The 18,778-nt window shown below is 35.9% G+C and overlaps 1 protein-coding gene across 4 annotated transcripts in view; it reads right to left on the bottom strand.

Moving 5' to 3' along the window:
- Window positions 1-18,778, bottom strand: part of CenG1A (Centaurin gamma 1A) — a 146,359-nt gene that overhangs the window by 70,894 nt on the left and 56,687 nt on the right. For 2 of the 4 annotated variants that reach the window (XM_074182993.1, XM_074182994.1), the window contains exon 2: window positions 15,593-15,827. The exons of 1 other annotated variant lie outside the window; for it this stretch is intronic. In XM_074182993.1, coding sequence (XP_074039094.1) covers window positions 15,593-15,818 — 226 coding nt within the window. In that variant the 5' untranslated portion in view covers window positions 15,819-15,827. Of the gene's footprint in view, window positions 1-11,777; window positions 11,882-15,592; window positions 15,828-18,778 lie in introns of those variants that run through there. One more of the 4 variants, XM_074182996.1, reaches the window with a different exon arrangement.

Genomic DNA, 18,778 nt, shown 5'->3' with positions numbered 1-18,778 from the left:
AATGAATCGGATGGACTTAATTGAAATTTAGTGGTACAAACTTCTTTTATTTGTCAAAACACTAAGAATAATGTTTTTTTTATTAATTTTGTACTTAAAATATTCTAAAAGAAACATAACACTATTGTTTTATGTACTTTCACTTTTCACGTATAGTATAACTACTCTTTAAGATTAAGTACTGTGTATCTCAAAAACCACAGCTAATAAAAATTTTTCATTGTTATTTTCGTTTTTATCACCCCAAAATTAGTAGAAATTGACTAATTTAGTGTAGGAAACATTCAAAAAATATTTTTTTGTTGTGTTGTGATTATTATTCGATATAGCCAGCGTATAATACTCATCAAACTCTATTTCGTCATAATTTTCTCTACAGTTTTTACATTTATGTTTGATATATTCAGTTTTTCGTGTTGTTGGTAAACAAGGTTGCGAGACAAATCGTTTGGTTTCATAATATATTTCACAGCTGAGTGGCGTCGAAAAAAGACAATTTCGCTTGACCTCGGATATTAAACAACCGAACAGGTTTCGAAGCAATTAGTTTCGGTATTCTATATATAATTTTCTAACACAATAACCCCGCCTCGGAACTGATTCGAATTTATTTCCTGCAACGATGAATTCAGACAACGCGTAATTTTCAAGGAAATTTATATTCAGATTTGATACGATTATTTTGTAATGCGCTTTTTCTATGGTTCGAATTCAGTATCAACGATGTTTCACTTTGTATTGATTATCCCATGAAATCACGTTCAAAAACTAAAGCTATTGCCAGAGAAATTGTATGGACGACTTAATATTTTCCCAGACTGGAAGTTGAATTTTGAATTTGGCACTTCGTGGATTTCAGCTTCGATATTGGAAATGGGATGGAACGTACATCATTCATAGACATTTCTTTTCAGATCACACATCAGAGAGCTTATCTAAAACAACTTTCTACTTTCAATATTGAATTACACTTCCCAAAGAATGGGTACCAAATACACCTTATGAGTACTCAATTTTGAATATTAAAAAAAAATTATATTTTTATAACATATCCAAGTCGAATTCTGAGGAAACAAGGCTTTGTGAAATTTTTCATCAAGACGATGTTTATTCCTATCAATTCAATTATGTTCAGATTTCAATTTGCTGTGACGACTTATAATTCAAATAAAAAATTATCACCGTCACGTATTCATATCACTTTGCAAATGATAAAGACACTTGAAAAAAACAAGTCTCATATTTTATTTCTTTGAATATTCAACTTCGAATTTGAAATATTCTAAATTATCACTTTTAAAATTAATCTTAAACAAGTATCGTCGCTAGGACAATACTTGAAATTTACTGTCATTTAACCCTTTTACACTTCAAAATGAATAAAAAAAACAATAGAATACATCTCGACAGACACTATACAATGTTATGGACATGACGTTGTTGAAACAGTGGAGCGCATGAATCGATTTAAAAAAAAATGTAAATATATTTGAACGAAAATAAACTAAAAGTTGATACGAATAAAACCAAATCAATGATAATTAGTAAGAAACATAAACTTAAATCAATTGACTATGAAAAGCAACTTGAAGTGGTGGGGGACAAAATTGAATGGGTGTCAGAATTCAAGTATTAGGCTTCGTGTTGGATGAATCACTAACACTCAATGCACACTGTAACGATATTTGTAGGAAGATATCAAAAAACTATTTTATTTCTCCAGGATTTCATCGGGAGTTTCCATGTTTTCAAAAATAACAATATACAGAACCATTATACAGCCCCATTTTGATTATTGTTCCACTGTGCTTTATCTTTCAGATAAAAACAATATACAGAAGTTACAGAAACTGCAAAATCGAGGTTTAAGAATCATCTTAAAATGTAATAGATACACTCCCATTCAATGCATGCTGATTGCCCTAAATGGTATGATGTGGCAGATAGACTGTATTACTCAAGTATGATATTTATTTATAAAATAACCAGAAAATTTATTACCAAAATATTTTGATTCCTTCATTACGTACAATAATCAAATTCATGACTACAACACAAGAACCACCAATCAATTCCACATTTCCAGGACAAGAACAAAGCAATCTATGAAATCGTTGTTTTTCAGAGGATTGAATGATTTCAACCAATAACCATACCACATTGAAGATTCTGTTAGTTTATATTCATTCAAGGCTGGGTCGAAAATATATATTACTTCACGTACTCTATGAATTTTCTGAATTTCTTTTTTTTCAATTTGCATGTTTCACATCATCAAATTGTTCTATTGGTTCGAGCTTTTATGTGTTCTGTATACATTGTGTTACATCGTGTTACATTGTGATAATGTTAAATATTTTATTACCTACTCACTCGAATAATCGTTTTTATGCCCTAGTATAATTGTAATATGTAACTAACTACTCTGAATACTTCGTATTCAGAGTAGTTAGTTACCTAGAGTAGTTAATTAACCTAGAAAGGTTAATTCAGTCAAGCTGCTGGAAAATAATTCCATGAAAATCAAAAAATAAATAGATAAGTACTCTTTGATCATTCCCATATTGATTTCAATTCAAGAGCCACCGGTAGATAGCTGTTTCAGCCTATTGGGCATCGTCAGTACCGGGCAGGCGGTCCTCGATTGAAGACAAAATGAGAAAAACCAAGAAAGTACTTGATAAAAATAGCTGCGTAAACGCAAGCGAAACATAAGTGGAACCACCTATTGGTGTGACACCCAAGTCAACTTGCCAAGTTTTTATGTCAGTGTTGGTGGTTTGACCAATCAACCGACAACTGCGGTAGCAGAAATTTGGGAAGCTAACCTGAAATGCATTCGGAAAACGAATCCACATATTTCTAGAAATGATATGAAATCAAAAAAGGTTAATGCAGTCAAGCTGCTGGAAAATAATTCCATGAAAATCAAAAAATAAATAGATAAGTACTTTTTGATCATTCCCATATTGATTTCAATTCAAGAGCCACCGGTAGACAGCTGTTTCAGCCTATTGGGCATCGTCAGTACCGGGCAGGGGGTCCTCGATTGAAGACAAAATGAGAAAAACCAAGAAAGTACTTGATAAAAATAGCTGCGTAAACGCAAGCGAAACATAAGTGGAACCACCTATTGGTGTGACACCCAAGTCAACTTGCCAAGTTTTTATGTCAGTGTTGGTGGTTTGACCAATCAACCGACAACTGCGGTAGCAGAAATTTGGGAAGCTAACCTGAAATGCCATCGGAAAACGAATCCACATGTTTCTAGAAATGATATGAAATAAGGAAAGGTTAATGCAGTGAAGCTGCTGGAAAATAATTCCATGAAAATCAAAAAGTACTTATCTATTTATTTTTTGATTTTTTTTGATATGAAATATGCATATCCATAAAGACGTTGTCAAGAAAATAATCATCCCCAGTCTTAGCAATTGCTTTTGAACAAATTGGAAAAAAAGAAAAATTAGGTTAATAATATTCTCGACTTCAAACAAAGAATGACTCTGAAATACATTAGTAAAGGTGATTTTTTATGAACCTTGAGATCTCTTCACTGTTAGGAAATCTGCGAAAACCTAAAAACTGAACTCCACGCAAAAGTCGCGGGCAATAGCTAGTTCATCAACAATTTTGTTTATCGTCAAATATAAAAAAAAACGAGCTCGGTAATTACTCGTTTTCAAAAATTATATTCAATGTAACATTTCCTTATACAAATTTTGAACATTTTGAGGACATTGAACCCTGCATTATGTTCCCATTTTATTGAACTAAAGAGTAAATAAAAATCACATTGGACGAAAATTAGAGATAAATAAAATTAGAATATTTCATAACTAGGTCAAATGATGGAATGTATTTCTTATCTTGGTTTAACGATGCATGTTTTTTATAGAATTAAAATGCCAAATCAAAATCTATGACTCGAAAGAAATTAAAAAAAAACCGTCCCACCTGAATGAAAAATTCAGAAAGACAATCAACACTCTTAAACGAAATCAGAAATATGATATCAAAATGGCTAGGAATTATACATTTTCCTGATATCACAAGAATGGCTGTTTTTGTTACATTTTCCATGACAAATCCTGTACAAACGGCCTTATAATTTCACAAATTTTGAATGCTACGTGAAGAATGAGATGAATATTTAGGATAGCGAGTCAATTGGATTTCAAAAAATCAAATAAAACATTAAGTGAATGTAAGCTGGTGAAGTGCCGGAAACAATCAGATGACTGTAAAAATTTTTTTATTTCAAACAAATCAAGGTAATGTCATAATATCGTATTTTTGGAATAGTGGCCTACAGTCGTCTTTGTAACCTGCAAACGCAATTGTTCGAACCGCCTTTTTTCGAGTTTGAAGACTTTTATTGAATTGGTGGAACTGCCCCACAATATTGTACCATATGCTATGTGGGAGTGACACTTTCCTCAGTTGTTTTAAAATGAACACCCTCGATGATACCCTAAATTGCGAATAGTCCTATCGGTAGTAATTTTTTTTTATATACCTTTGAAGTAAATATTTTTTACAAACAGGAGTTTTACCAATATTTGTATAGAAAAAAATGTTTTGCCGCATCGACTTAATAGTTTCATAGATAATAATTATAAAACCATTCGAATCACACGTTAAAAGGTAAGACCTCGTTAATCCTTAGCTCGCAGAAGTTTCGACTTCTGAAGGTTGTCGTTCGTAGGGGTGCGACAGCTGGTTAAAGGAAAAACAGATTTTAAATAGATTCACCTATCTACGACTACTCAACATTTTGAATTACACCAAATATTTCTGCAAGAATTCTCATTCTGCGATTCAGGCCAAAACCGACCACATTTATTTATTCATTGTTACCGAACAGTTTCGGTGGATTTTTTGATCTAATTCGGGGACTTGCTATTGTTAACTTGAAAGATGTTAAAGTAGACAGCTGTTTTACGACTTGAAATCTAGGTAGAATGAAAGCAGTAGCGTTCACAGGCAGCTGCATCTCAAGAAGTGAAAGTAAATGCCCAGGCCCCGAAGAAAAGTTTATCCCAGTGAACAACACGAAATGAAATCAAAATTTCAATGGATATTGACATCACAAACGTATGCTTTTTTATAACAAAATTCATAGGAAGTGATTCATTCGAGGTGACATTACAGTAAACAATAGATATTGATATATATATATATATATATATATATATATATATATATATACAGTGTCATCTCCAAAGTATGCACCATATGGGAAACTTCTTTATTAAGGGTTTTTCGACAAAACATTATTCTTGATAAAAGTTTGTGCATCCCCTAAAACTAAACATGCACCAATAAAATACAGTAAATCACACGTAATATACGAGGAGCCCTCAAATATTTGATTTTGATACAAAAGTAAAGTACTCTTATTTTGATAAATCTCGGAAAATGTTATTTAAAAAAGTTGTTCAGCATTGAGAAAAACATCTAGATTCGAAGTCATGGCCATCTAAGTGAAGTTATATTTTTGTACCTTTTTTTTAATGGGGACTACGAAAAAAAATTGCTTAAACGATAAATAGACAGCATCCTGTATACGACAGTTCATTTTAAAAGCCTGCAATATTAAATTGATGGATGTAGCCGTTACTACGTGGTAGGAGATCATAAGTTTGAGAATGTCCATAAACGACGAAACTGCAGTAACGTTAGTTACAAATAAAAGTGGTAAAAAACATAGAAATTTTCATTCCTCTTTTCATTCAGGCTGCAATATTACAAATTACACAACTATAGTGTTAAACACGGTCAATTTTTTTGAAGAGTAAAATAATTTTCAAAGTTTTTGGCGCAAAGTTATTTTTATTTTTTGTTAACACCAACAATTACTCAAAATTATACAGTATTGTAACAAGAACTTAATATTCAATGATATCAAATCACAAAACATCAAAATGAAATGGATATTTTGGAACAAACTGGAGATTATTTTGGAGAATTATTTTGGACATCGTAGTTCATTCCAACTGTAGTCCAATAATTGTTTGGTATCAAGCTTCGAAAGGTGAATAAACGCCTTGGAGTGAGCCAATCCTAGAAGATTCTGCCAGAAGTCCATAAATCTTCTTGCCATCCAGGTGTTCAAGGTTTGTTTGGCAAAGCCTAAAGCGATGCCAGTGAGAGGTTCTGGTCCGACGAAGCTGCTTGCAGCACCCTCCTTTGCAAGGAAGTCTCATTGCCTTCTAGGCCAGTATGGCCAGGAATCCAGACCAGCGACAATCTGTTAAGTCTTCCTATCGAGTGAGCCGTTTTTGACAATTTGCTACCAATTTAGACGTTGCTCGGTAAGAGCCGCCAACGCCGCTTGACTATCTAAGAATATTTTAATTGACTTGAGTATGAGGTTGGATTCTTCCAATCGCTCCGCACACAATTCAATAGAGTAACTTTCCGCTTGAAAAACAGTCGCATAGGTTCCTAGGCAGGTTGATATCTCTGTCCTGGGTCTGCGACTGAAAACATCTGCACCAGAACCGGAAGGTGTTTTTAAGCATTCGCTAACAGTATTCAGATTAACAATTGCAGTTTTTCCAAGATGGCTAAGAAAACTTTGGGGATGGTGAACGCCTTGGCACATCAACAACCGAATTACAATAAAGGAAGTCAGGGAAGTCTTTGATAATGTTGGCATATCGATTGTCACATGCCATGCATTTTTTTCCAAAATTATCGAACTTTGAAAAACAAAGAGGTGACAAAACATTTGTTTACGGATATGACGTCAAAATTAAGACTCAATCGTCCCAGTGGAGGCATTCTGGCTCACCAAGAGGCTCGACAAATGCGGTCTAACGAGAAGGCTATGCTCACTATGTTCTACAATTTCAACGTGCATCATGAATTCTGGCTACGAGGTCAAACAGCCTACAAGTTTAACGCCGTTTAGGTAAAGCAATCCTAAAAAATGGCCGGATTTGTGGGATCACAGTTCGTAGCTTTTGCACAACGTTAATTCACCTGCTCACACTTCATTGCATTCGTGAATTTTTGGCCAAAAACAATACTGTGATATGCTCCAGCCTTCATATCCACCAGAGATGGCTCCGTTTGACTTTTTTCAATTTCCAAAAATAAAGAGAGCGTTAAAGAGCTGTCGTTTCACGAACTCAGTTGACATTAAAAGCTCATCGCTGAAGGCTAAACCAAAGATAGTGTTTGAGAAGTGTTTCGAGAATTGAAAGAAGCACTGGCACAAGTGCATAATATTTAATGGGAACTATTTTGAGAGCGACCCCATAATTGTAGAAGAATAAATGAACAATAAAAAAAATTTCGTTATTTCTTGACCATACCTCGTATATAATATTTACTTGCATATAGTTTCTTGACCAAATTGATAAAATTCTGTAGCTAATCTAAAGCAAATGGAACTTCAAACGTTCAAGCCAGTCTCTATATACCTACACAGTAGGTTTAATGGACTGACACCTATCAGAAAACAACTACTCCTCTGGCTAATACCACGAAGGGCGTTGGATTATATCAGACAGGCGTCAGTGCAGGAATCTTCACAGAAAATGTCCTGCATATGCAATTGGCAATACAACTGAAAGAGTCGACCTTCAATTATGGAACGGGCACACTTGCAGACCGGTTTCGGGCTTATTAGCCACTCATCAGTGCAAGATAGTGACCATCATCGACCTAAAGTCAATGATATTCCACAATTGAAAATCGAAATTCTTTCAGAGTATTTCATTCCTCTTCCGAAGTTGGAGCGAACATCAAAAATGTCACTCCATCTAGTGGACGAGGAACTAACCAACTGCACATCCGTAATTTGCCCGATTCCTCTAAATAAGGAATAAAAACTTTCTTATTAGTCAATGGGCTATGCTTGAAGACTGGCAATAAACAAATCTAAAGCAAATGGAACTTCAAACGTTCAAGCCAGTCTCTATATACCTACACAGTAGGTTTAATGGACTGACACCTATCAGAAAACAACTACTCCCCTGGCTAATACCACGAAGGGCGTTGGATTATATCAGACAGGCGTCAGTGCAGGAATCTTCACAGAAAATGTCCTGCATATGCAATTGGCAATACAACTGAAAGAGTCGACCTTCAATTATGGAACGGGCACACTTGCAGACCGGTTTCGGGCTTATTAGCCACTCATCAGTGCAAGATAGTGACCATCATCGACCTAAAGTCAATGATATTCCACAATTGAAAATCGGAATTCTTTCAGAGTATTTCATTCCTCTTCCGAAGTTGGAGCGAACATCAAAAATGTCACTTCATCTAGTGGACGAGGAACTAACCAACTGCACATCCGTAATTTGCCCGATTCCTCGGGCTTATTAGCCACTAGTGGCTAATAAGCCTGAAACCGGTCTGCAAGTGTGCCCGTTCCATAATTGAAGGTCGACTCTTTCAGTTGTATTGCCAATTGCATATGCAGGACATTTTCTGTGACGATTCCTGCACTGACGCCTGTCTGATATAATCCAACGCCCTTCGTGGTATTAGCCAGGGGAGTAGTTGTTTTCTGATAGGTGTCAGTCCATTAAACCTACTGTGTAGGTATATAGAGACTGGCTTGAACGTTTGAAGTTCCATTTGCTTTAGATTTGTTTATTGCCAGTCTTCAAGCATAGCCCATTGACTAATAAGAAAATTCTGTAGCTGTTTGTAATACCCTTATATAACTTTGAATAATATTCAGTGAAAAGAAAACGGATTGAAATTACGTAATTCCGTTAGCGCTTTTCCTTATGCTACGCCTCTGAAGGCGGAAGATGAAATCAACGAGAGCGTTCGCAAAAGCAACAAGATATGATTTATTCGGACTGGGTTACTCAGCTGTGTCTCGTTTACTTTATTTCCTCATGAAAAATAAACAGTATTGCGTGCTCATAAAAAGGAAAACGAAAGCTTTGTAAACCGGGTCTGACATGATGTAATTAGCTTCTGATGGATCGGGTAATCGAATTGACAGGCTTATCTGGATGTATTCAAATTTATTCAGAAAAGGGGCCATGCTTTGAAATCCCATCAAGGATAATGAAGGACAACGATTGTGACGAATAATTTACAAAATGTCAATGGTTTCCCTAAGCTAGTAATATGAATCAGTACATGTGTAGTTTAAGTAAACGATATTGTGCACACTTAAGTTTGCGGCACTTTCAAAGGCGAAAAAAACCAATATGTACATAGAAATGAACCGGCTGCGAACTAGTCCACGTGGACTGTAGAATTGGCGGCTCGTATTGGAAGATTTTTACTAACCGAGTTTTATAATTGGCTGAAGAGTCATAAAATGAAATTTGAAGTCATGTTAGGGCGACGAACAGAAATCGGGGAATGCGGAGATGGTTATCGCCGTAGTGCCATCAATGTTCAGTTGTGGAACTGATCGCGATTTGAGTGTTGAAATTCGATATTGGTGCAGTTATAATTACTTAAAATTTTTGTTATCTGTTTAAAATGTGGCGTCCTTGGACAAGTATTGATAGTAATAACGGGTGTAATAACAACGCAGACTTTTTCCAGTGTAGTGATTCCAATAGCGATGGTGAACAATGCGAAAAAGAGATACCAGTAAATAAGATTCGGATGTATTTGAATATTGAAACACAGAGAGTATGTTTCAATGTGTATAAGAATCTACATATCAAGTTTGGTTTCGAGGGAAACAAACTATTACAAGTAACATCAGTTTTCTCAACTGTACGTAAAATAGTCGAAAACAAACTTTATGAAAGCAAGACGCGATGTGGTACAGGATTACCAAAACTTTTAGATGTTTATCTAAAAAAATCATTGAAAAAAACAATATACGACTGTTACAAAAGCAATGAGATTCCTCCAACTGAAATTATAAGGAAGAAATTGAATACTTCCGGCCATAACGTGAGCTGCTGTGACAAAACTCTTCAGAATTGGATAAAGAAACTAGGATTTAGATTAAAATAGATTAATAGGCAATAAAATTTATCCCATTTAAATTTTCTTACTATATCTTTACTTCCCTGGCTGGTACCAAGCTGGATATTGAATTATATCCGACATATATTTATGCAAGATAACTCACAGATGTTAGTCATTTCCGATTTGTTTTATAGCATGAATTGTTATAAACAAATTTATTGGAGAAAAAAATGTTGGTACCAAAGTATATCTTAAAGTCTCTGCAACGACTAAACCGCTCTCCTCGCCGTAGGGTGAGTGGTCATTGAGTCCGAGAATCACGAGAGTAACTGCAATAATACAAGATTTTTGACGTATTACGGACAGCTGGTATAATCTTGAGATTCGAGAATAGGAAAGGCACTATTTTATCAAGGACTCCAGCAAGCAGAACAATCATTTCAACAGAGTGGTCTGCGGAGTTCAAGGAGAAAATTTCGAATTTTTGGACAATATTCGCCCCATCCTGAGCTGAAAATTCCACATCGAATATCGTCTCTCTTTGATGAAAGAGAAGAAATACATCATACTTATTAGCTTGTATTAGCAGGCATAAGACAAGACCGCTACCTCGTCAATACCGTAGGAGTGCTGGTAGCTGAGGCTCCCAAACTCCCAAAAAATAAAGAGATAGCTTCCAAGCCTGGTGAAAGATGCAGCTACAAAATTAGTGTGTGGTAGTGATAAAAGAGCTAAACTTGAGATTTTCTTCAAGGGAGTAGGTTTTTAGGTGAGAAAAAGTAATTGCAATAAATGAATGGACTGGGAAAATGATGAAGAATGAAATAGAGGAGGTGAACTGAGTTGCGAGACGAAAATGGTGAGTATGGGGACAAAAGAAGGGGTAAACATGTGGAAATAAATTATATACATGACTGATAAAGTTCGATAAGGTATGAAGACAAGCAGGCTTGTATGAAATCATGAAGTTAGTAACACTGTTAGTCTGAATTATGAGTAGAATAATATTTCTAATACATAAACTTGTCGTGTAGCAGTTAGTTGCCATACTCCTCAGAAACGGTTTGACCGATTTTGATGAAATTTTATATGTACGTTCAGTAGGTCTGAGAATAGGTTTTCATACCCTTGATAAGGGTGTCCCACCCTCAATTTTTACCCCTATATCACCGTAATTTGAACCCACCACGGCTGTGCAACAGCACGCGATTGATCATTGGAAAGTTGATGAAAAACGTTGTCGAAGATAGCATTTTGAATGGTAAATTCCGAGGTGAAAATATATTAATAGCACGAATCCCTATTATACCTATATATGTGCCAATTCATTTAAAATGTGTGCAATTTCCAATTAGATTGGTATTTGCAACGACTATCAACAAGTCCAAAGGTCAAAAAATATCCATTTTTGGCTTCGATTTAAGCATAGCATGTTTTTCACACGGACAATGCTCTCGAGGGGGGCAATCCATCCAATTTGTTTGTGTTAGCTAAATATGGACTAACGAAAAATATTGTTCACACTATAGCCTTGAGGGATTAATATAATTTGTAAGTGTTCTGACACACACTTATAATGAGTAATAAACTGTAATTTTTCACCCTAGACATAATATATGTGGTAAAACAACGTTTGACGGGTCAGCTAGTAATTATATGAAATGATGTCGTTTTTTTTATCACAGAACCTTTGTGTACATTATAAATGGCACATGAATGTGTGAATCATATCTCTTGTACTATAGATGGACAATAATAATATTAGGTAGTAAGGTTCTTGAGGTACCAGAGGAGGTAATAATTTTACTTTATGAATTTCTTCAATTTTTTTGAAGCACTGATTTCCTTTGAAACTGAGAAATTACCTCAATGATGCTGATCATCTTTCCAGAAGTTTCAAGATATGCTTCACCTCTGTCGAAATACTGCGAATGTATAAAAACTTGACTAATGTAACTGACGTTAACATTAAACGAACCAAAACTAATGATCAAAACAACTTTGATGATCACATCCCAAAAAGTTCGGGTCGATATTTATATAAAACAAAATTGCCAGCGGAATTTTGATTCCGTCATCAAAACAATCATGAATCAAGCGTTCACTTCCCAAAATAACTCGAGAGAAACACTCCCATTAACGTACTAACGGATCATTTATAAGGAAGCGATCGCCCTACTCACTAATTCTAATTCACGATTAGGATTTCGTTAATTTATTTTCATTTTTTCATGACGTGACGGATATTCGGGGTACATGTTTAGAATGAAAAATTGTAATTGCTGATAGCTTAAAACTGGCACGTGGAAGTGTCGAATGATTCAATTATGTCGGGTATAGTTGATTTTTGGATCATTACCGAAATTGACACAAATACAGAGCTGATTGGTGAAAAACATTTCGTATGCAGAGTCTGTAAAGTCTTACTTCTAACCCCTTCGAATTTCAGGTCACATCAGAATGTATTCTATATTAGTGACGTTAGTGAAGTCTGCACCAGAGACGAAGCTTTTGAAAATATGAGCAGTATCTCATTGGATTCATAATGACGTGTACAAATACGGTTTATGATGGTATTGCAGCACACAAAAAATTGCAAATTGGGATGAAAAAAAGGCGTTCAGTTTTTCGGAAACAACTCAAAAACCATCAATAGTGAAAACTGAAAAGTAAAAAATTGTGAAAGATAAAAAAATTTATTATGAAAAAGTCCCTAATTTCGAAACTTCACCTTCATTATTTATGTTGTAATTCAACGTCGAAAATAAATAAAAAAAATTAAAATAACAGTAACTTCACGTGAAACAGTATACAGTGCATTTCTTTAATGTATCCCCTTTTATTTTTTGAACGGATCAACTCAAAAAATTGAAATTTGGATAATGAAATTAATGCATGAATACTTTATTTTGAAGTGAAACTTACAGAAATTATCAGAGCTAGAGAGTAGTATTTTAAAAATTCATGAAAAGTTGAATTTTGTCTCTAGATCAAGTTGTTTGATGACTTCATAGTATGCCATATTGAATTTGGAGAAAATGGCTCCTAAGGCGCAATTTTGAAAAAAAAATGGTCACTTTCGTTGATAATGTGAGAGGTGTAATTGGAAGAAATGAACCTGAAGTTAACGGTTTTCCCACACCAGAACAAAACACGGTTTATCTACACGCGTTTCGCTAACCAAGTTAGCCTCATCAAGAGATGATGATGAGAACTTTTCACGTCAAAGTCAGGCGTATTTATATATCAGGTACATACTGGTAGCCAGTAACATAAATTAGGAATTACGATATTATTTCTATTTAAACAGAAATAGGTTTTCAACTTTTTTTATGCGAGATAGCAGCTCCAAAGAACCATACCTTTATTACGAATTTCAAATTTCTCATCCCAGACATAACTGAATAAATAATATAAACCGATTACCTTGTCACCTGGTATAGTTTAATTTCACATATTTCGATGGTGCTGGATAATTCTAAATGTTCCTTCCGGTATAGAGCATTGTAAGATTTTGAGAAGGACACAAGGAAGTGGATGTATTTCGCTTTCCTCAATTAACCTTATCAGAAGAAACATATATGTTGAGAGAAAGTAGAGAGTACGGATCGACTTTTACTTTATCCAACCTACTTGTTAGTCAAAAGTCGATGAAACTGATATGCGTTTATGAAGGTCTGTAGATAGTAATATCACCACATACTCAATGTTACTGTGTACTAAGGTTTCTGTGGACGGGGCGAATGAAAACTCTACAAAGCTGATTTCTCACAATTGATATTTTGAAGAAAAAAATCTGTCGATATCGTCGATTTTTTTTAAGGGAAAAATCTTTCTTGTTGTTTTTTGTTGTTGTTTCGACACAATAAAATGTGAAGCAATAAAGAGCAAACTGAAAAGTTCACCTCAAAAACAACAGTGTAATTTAAAAAACTGAAGAATTGATATTCTTTGCGATTTTTTACGTTTCGGAAATCAATCTTTTTCTGTTTCCGAAATCTACAAAATTATTGCTGAACAATGCATGTAACCGATTCCTCTCATTTCTTTCAGAATCGGTTATATTTATGATGTCACAAAAACTTTTAAAACTATTGAGATAATTCTCACACAAACAAAACCCGAGAATACTAATGAAAAAGCTAAAAACTGTATTTATAGTACATGTTCATGAATATTATCTGAATGTTAATTTTTTTATTTATTTACATTTCCAAAATACAAATCATGAAATTATAAAACAACAATAAAAATTAATTGGCGCTCCGGGGCGACTTTATTGATTTCAGTGGCGCATTTGCTTTTTCAGCTGCAGGAAAATCCGGAAAAACCTGCAGCACCACATCATCTGAAGATCTTGATCTGCCAATATCCTCTCTTTAATAAAACACAATATAGGGTGTCTCCAGAGCCGACAATAAATTCAATACATCGCCCGAACACTTCGTGACACGACTATCGTCAAACTTAAACCAGTCCGTTTCGTCTTTGACCAAATGACCAAATTCAACGCCAGAACCACAGTGAACAATGTTCGCATGAATTTTATAATAGTGGTCTACTAGATTGAAGTATTCATCTATTTCGAACCTTCGTAAGAGTTTGGTGCTTCCGTCAGAGGTTGAGTCATGTTTGAAGATCACCAGTGTTATTATTAGATTGACTGTTGCCTCAGCTTCACTTGTTTTCTTATAACTGTCAGTTAGTTTGGCGCATTTTTGGCAAAACAGTCGATCAACACATGTGAAAAGTTCCATTTTCAGATGATTTAACAATAAGTTTTGTACGGACTGGTTATTAGTCATATCAGGAAACGCTAGTTGAAGTTCCAAAAATTCACATTCGTTTTTGCTACCTCTTGAACATTTACTACAAAGTAAACAAGTGAGGATTTTTCCAGCAAAATATTTACAAACACAAGACTGTTTTGCTCACGAGGAGTATTCAACAAGAACCACAAGAATTCGGAACAATTCTCTTGTTGTCCTAACGAGTATCTAGTGGACTTCAAAGACTCCAGGAAATCTGTTGAAGGGAAAGATGATACATTCTTACGAAACTGCAGCTGCATGAAGTTTTAAATTCTGTATAAACAAAATTAGATTCAAACATTCTCTTTTAATTTCCAGACAAAAGGAAAGACAGGTTACGCTAAGTTAGGTAATGTCTAGTTAGTTTCATTACCAGATATATCACATGGCTTTGTTCCGAAACCAAGTAAATCTCTTGGCGAAGTAGCAAAACCAGAAATATCAACATGGTTTTGTTGAAACAAAAAAAAATTCAAAATATATTTTCACAATACATTTTTTTGAGAGCTATGAATTGTCTACAATATTACTATACCTCACAAAAGTTTTTGATTAAAAAAAAAAGAAAATAGCTATTTAATTAGTTTTTTTCGACTGAAAAAATTGTTGAAATCGAGTTATCTAGTTTTGATACTGGATGACTCACTTTCCACAACACACTGATATCTAAACTTTTACCCAAAGATATATCTAAATTTCTTTTCGTTTAAAGTGTTAAAATACTTGAATGGTAATTTTTAAAGAGTTATGCATTCACCATTTTTATGAACTTATTACGATCCACAAAAATTTGTTAGTATACTTTTTTACATATGATCACCAAGTATTGCCTTTAGATTCGACAGGGAAATTATTATCATCAGACTCACCGGATTTCCTTTTCTCATTCAGAAAAAATGACTTGCTCCTCTTCAGGCGCAAGGATCTCCTTCTGATGGAACGCAAAAAACTTTCAGGAATTTTCTGAAATGGCTGCTGATCTTCTTGAGGAGGGTTTTTCTTCTCCGACATGGTTAGCCAGTTTTTCACCGTGTTCATTGAAATGCCGCGCGACTTTTTCGTAGAGGGGGTTTGATCGTTTTTCAAATCAACCATTTTCGTGATCTGTAAGATTTTTGGATGTTTTTTCACTTCGGTCGGTTATAGGGAGAGGTGCCTTGCTAAAAGTCTGCATGACGTGGTCGTTTCAAGACGATTATAGTATGACAAGATTGGGTAAGTATGGGATCGACAGAATACTCAATCCTTGAAATACGAAATATAAAAGAGGATTTAGTCCTCTGTCGATACCATAGATGGCGGTTTCGTAAGAGGAGGTGGTATAACCTCTACTTACTCAGGATTGTCCTTTATAAAAGTTGAGTCCAGTAATGCATTTGTACGCTCTGTCCTATCCCCTTCCCTACTCTCCATATGCGTTCACGATGCACGTAGTACTTAGAGAATACTACAATAGGCTGTCGACACTATATTTCACACATCTGCTCCACACATTCGCCTACTACAAACCAAAGTCCAAGCGATGATCGACCACTTTGCACTATGGTGTAACAAGTGGTGCATCAAGCTACATTCATTCAATACCTTCACCGTCCTCTTCAGACATGCATATTCCTTCAACAACCCTGAACTCCAACCAAACAACATGCGTCCTAGACTTTAGGCAAAGGAACTACAGCTGCAGGATGCAGTGTCTTGGGGGGTCACCTTCTCGAGTACCCTTAATTGGGAGACTGAGTCACTTAAAGACTCTGAGGAGCAAGTTCGGGGGATGTGCTGTAAAAACTCTATCACACACGTATAAATCGTTCATAAGACCGATCATAGACTATAAAGCTGTGATCTACACCACCATCACCCCGAGACAAACCCACTCCATACTAATCACAGGAAGAAAAATCCTACGAAACAATACCAACCTACACTACACAAACTCATCCGACTCCCTATGCAACAACATCAGTATTATAACCAAAACAGCAATTCCTTCTCGTTTGGAGTAGTATACCAAGAGAACCATCAGCAGCACCAACCACTCTGCGATAAAGACACTAGACGCTCCCTGGAGACCGGAGCCACACCTCTGGAAGACACCGAAGACAAAGTTCCCGTTTCTCTCAGCACGACTATTCGGTGCAGCGGAGGAACTATCGGAGCGAATCTCCGAAGTCCTGGAGGAATACCCTCTGGCTGTCAGATAGCGGGCGACCCAAGCCCCTGCCAACACACTAACACAACACCAACCCACAACCACATGCCAACGACCCATACGAGACACGTAAATTAATTAACAATAGAGGAAATCGCACGATCCAGCTCAACGATAACCACCCGGATACTGCGGACGCCCAATTCACATAAGCAGAACCCAGACGAACCAGCCCAAAGACGAGCACTGCCATGAAAACGGACATTAACTAACTTAGAACTAAGACAAGTAAGTAACCTGCAAAAAACTAATAAACGCATTTGAATGCATTTGTGGTTCAGCTGATGAGATATCTAGTGGGTCGAAACAGCGCTGTCTGGTGTTGGATCACGAATTCGATGTTTTTGGGCTCGTTTCAACTGGTTGCCTTGCAGTGAAAGACAGAAGGCAAATCTCTTTCAGCGGTCAGCGTCATAGCTTGGTTTTGTAAGGACTCTTTCACACGGGGAGCTTCACGTTTCTCGCTCCTATATGGGAGCGTTTATCACTCCTATCTACCGCCCATTCACACCGGGAGCCTTCTCAGTTCTTGTCACCTTGAGGTCAGTCGTCAGTCAGTCGGTCAGCCATATACGTTCTTTACCGTTGACACAAACAGACAGTACTAATTAACAGCTCCACATCCTAATCTGCCATGATAAATAGTATGAAGCGTCAACTAGGAAGAGTCGTTTTCACTCCTCGAGTGGAAGCTCCCAGTTATCCTCTTGTATTTTGAGGAGGAGATGTGGCTCCTCGGCTGAGATGCACGAGACGTGAGAGCTCTCGTCTCCCGAGATTTGGCGCCTCCTGCTCCTAGTCTGAAAGCTCCATTAGAATCGTTGCATTTTGGCGCTAAGAGTCTTCCTCTCTTTCTCGGGAGCGAGAGACGTAAAGTTCCACGTGTCAAAAGGCGCTAACTACTCGCTTTGAGGAGCTTCCTTCATCTTTGGTATTCAATGATTTGAGTCTTCTGTAGATCCCATAGATGAACTATTCGTAAAGAGATATTCCACATAAAAAAATTGAGCAGAAGGAAGAATGGGAATGGGAATTTCGACATTTTTCATTGACTTTATCCGAACAGCTGAACGTGAAACACATGTTTTCATGATGTTTTCATGATGTTTTGGGGTTTACCGTGATTTCAGTTGTTCAATTTGTGAGTTTTGTTTTTGGTTGGGATTATTACAGCCGTAAGAAACTGAAGAATAGAATACTTTCGCTATAAGCACAGGAAACCATAACGATTCATGAAAATCACCTAACAAAACTTTGTTTTTATTTTACTGTTCTTCATAGTTCTAATATTTCCAATAGACGTCGTATCTGAAAGGTGAACTTTCCTATAAGACCAATATCAAGACCCGGTATTCTGGTATCGCAAAAAATGGATCAATAAATGTATATCAAATTTTGTGTAAAAAAATGGATTTGAGTGCTAAAAACAGTTGAAATATTGACAGTGGCATATGGTGATTGTACTCCGGGTCTGAAAAATTCTTAAAAGTGTTACAAGCTTTTCACAGAAAGTCTAGAAGATGTGAATAACAACGCTTGCCCTGAAAATGTTGAGAAAGTGAAGAAAATTGTTATGGAGATTCGTCGAATCACTGTTAGAGAAGTTGCTGAGGGTGTCGGCATATCGGTTGGCTCATGGCATGCAATTTTTTCGGAAATTTTGGACATGAAGCGTGTGGCAGCAAAGTTATTTTCAAAATTATTAAATTTTGACTAAAAAAAAAGTCCAATCGTTCCAATGTAAGAGTCTAAGACTGCCAACACCAAAAAACACGCCACATTATTTTATGTATAGTTTTGGTTTTATCAAAGTGCGAAGTTCAGAAGATTGCAATATCAGCACAAT

This window comes from Leptinotarsa decemlineata, unplaced genomic scaffold, assembly GCF_025532065.1.
Source record: "Leptinotarsa decemlineata unplaced genomic scaffold, Ldec_3_MD MMD2_tig00026330_RagTag_RagTag, whole genome shotgun sequence".
In the NCBI taxonomy this organism is placed as follows: domain Eukaryota; kingdom Metazoa; phylum Arthropoda; class Insecta; order Coleoptera; family Chrysomelidae; genus Leptinotarsa; species Leptinotarsa decemlineata.
The sequence above is the reverse complement of the archived record's forward strand: the minus strand, read 5'-3'. Positions and strand labels throughout refer to the sequence as shown.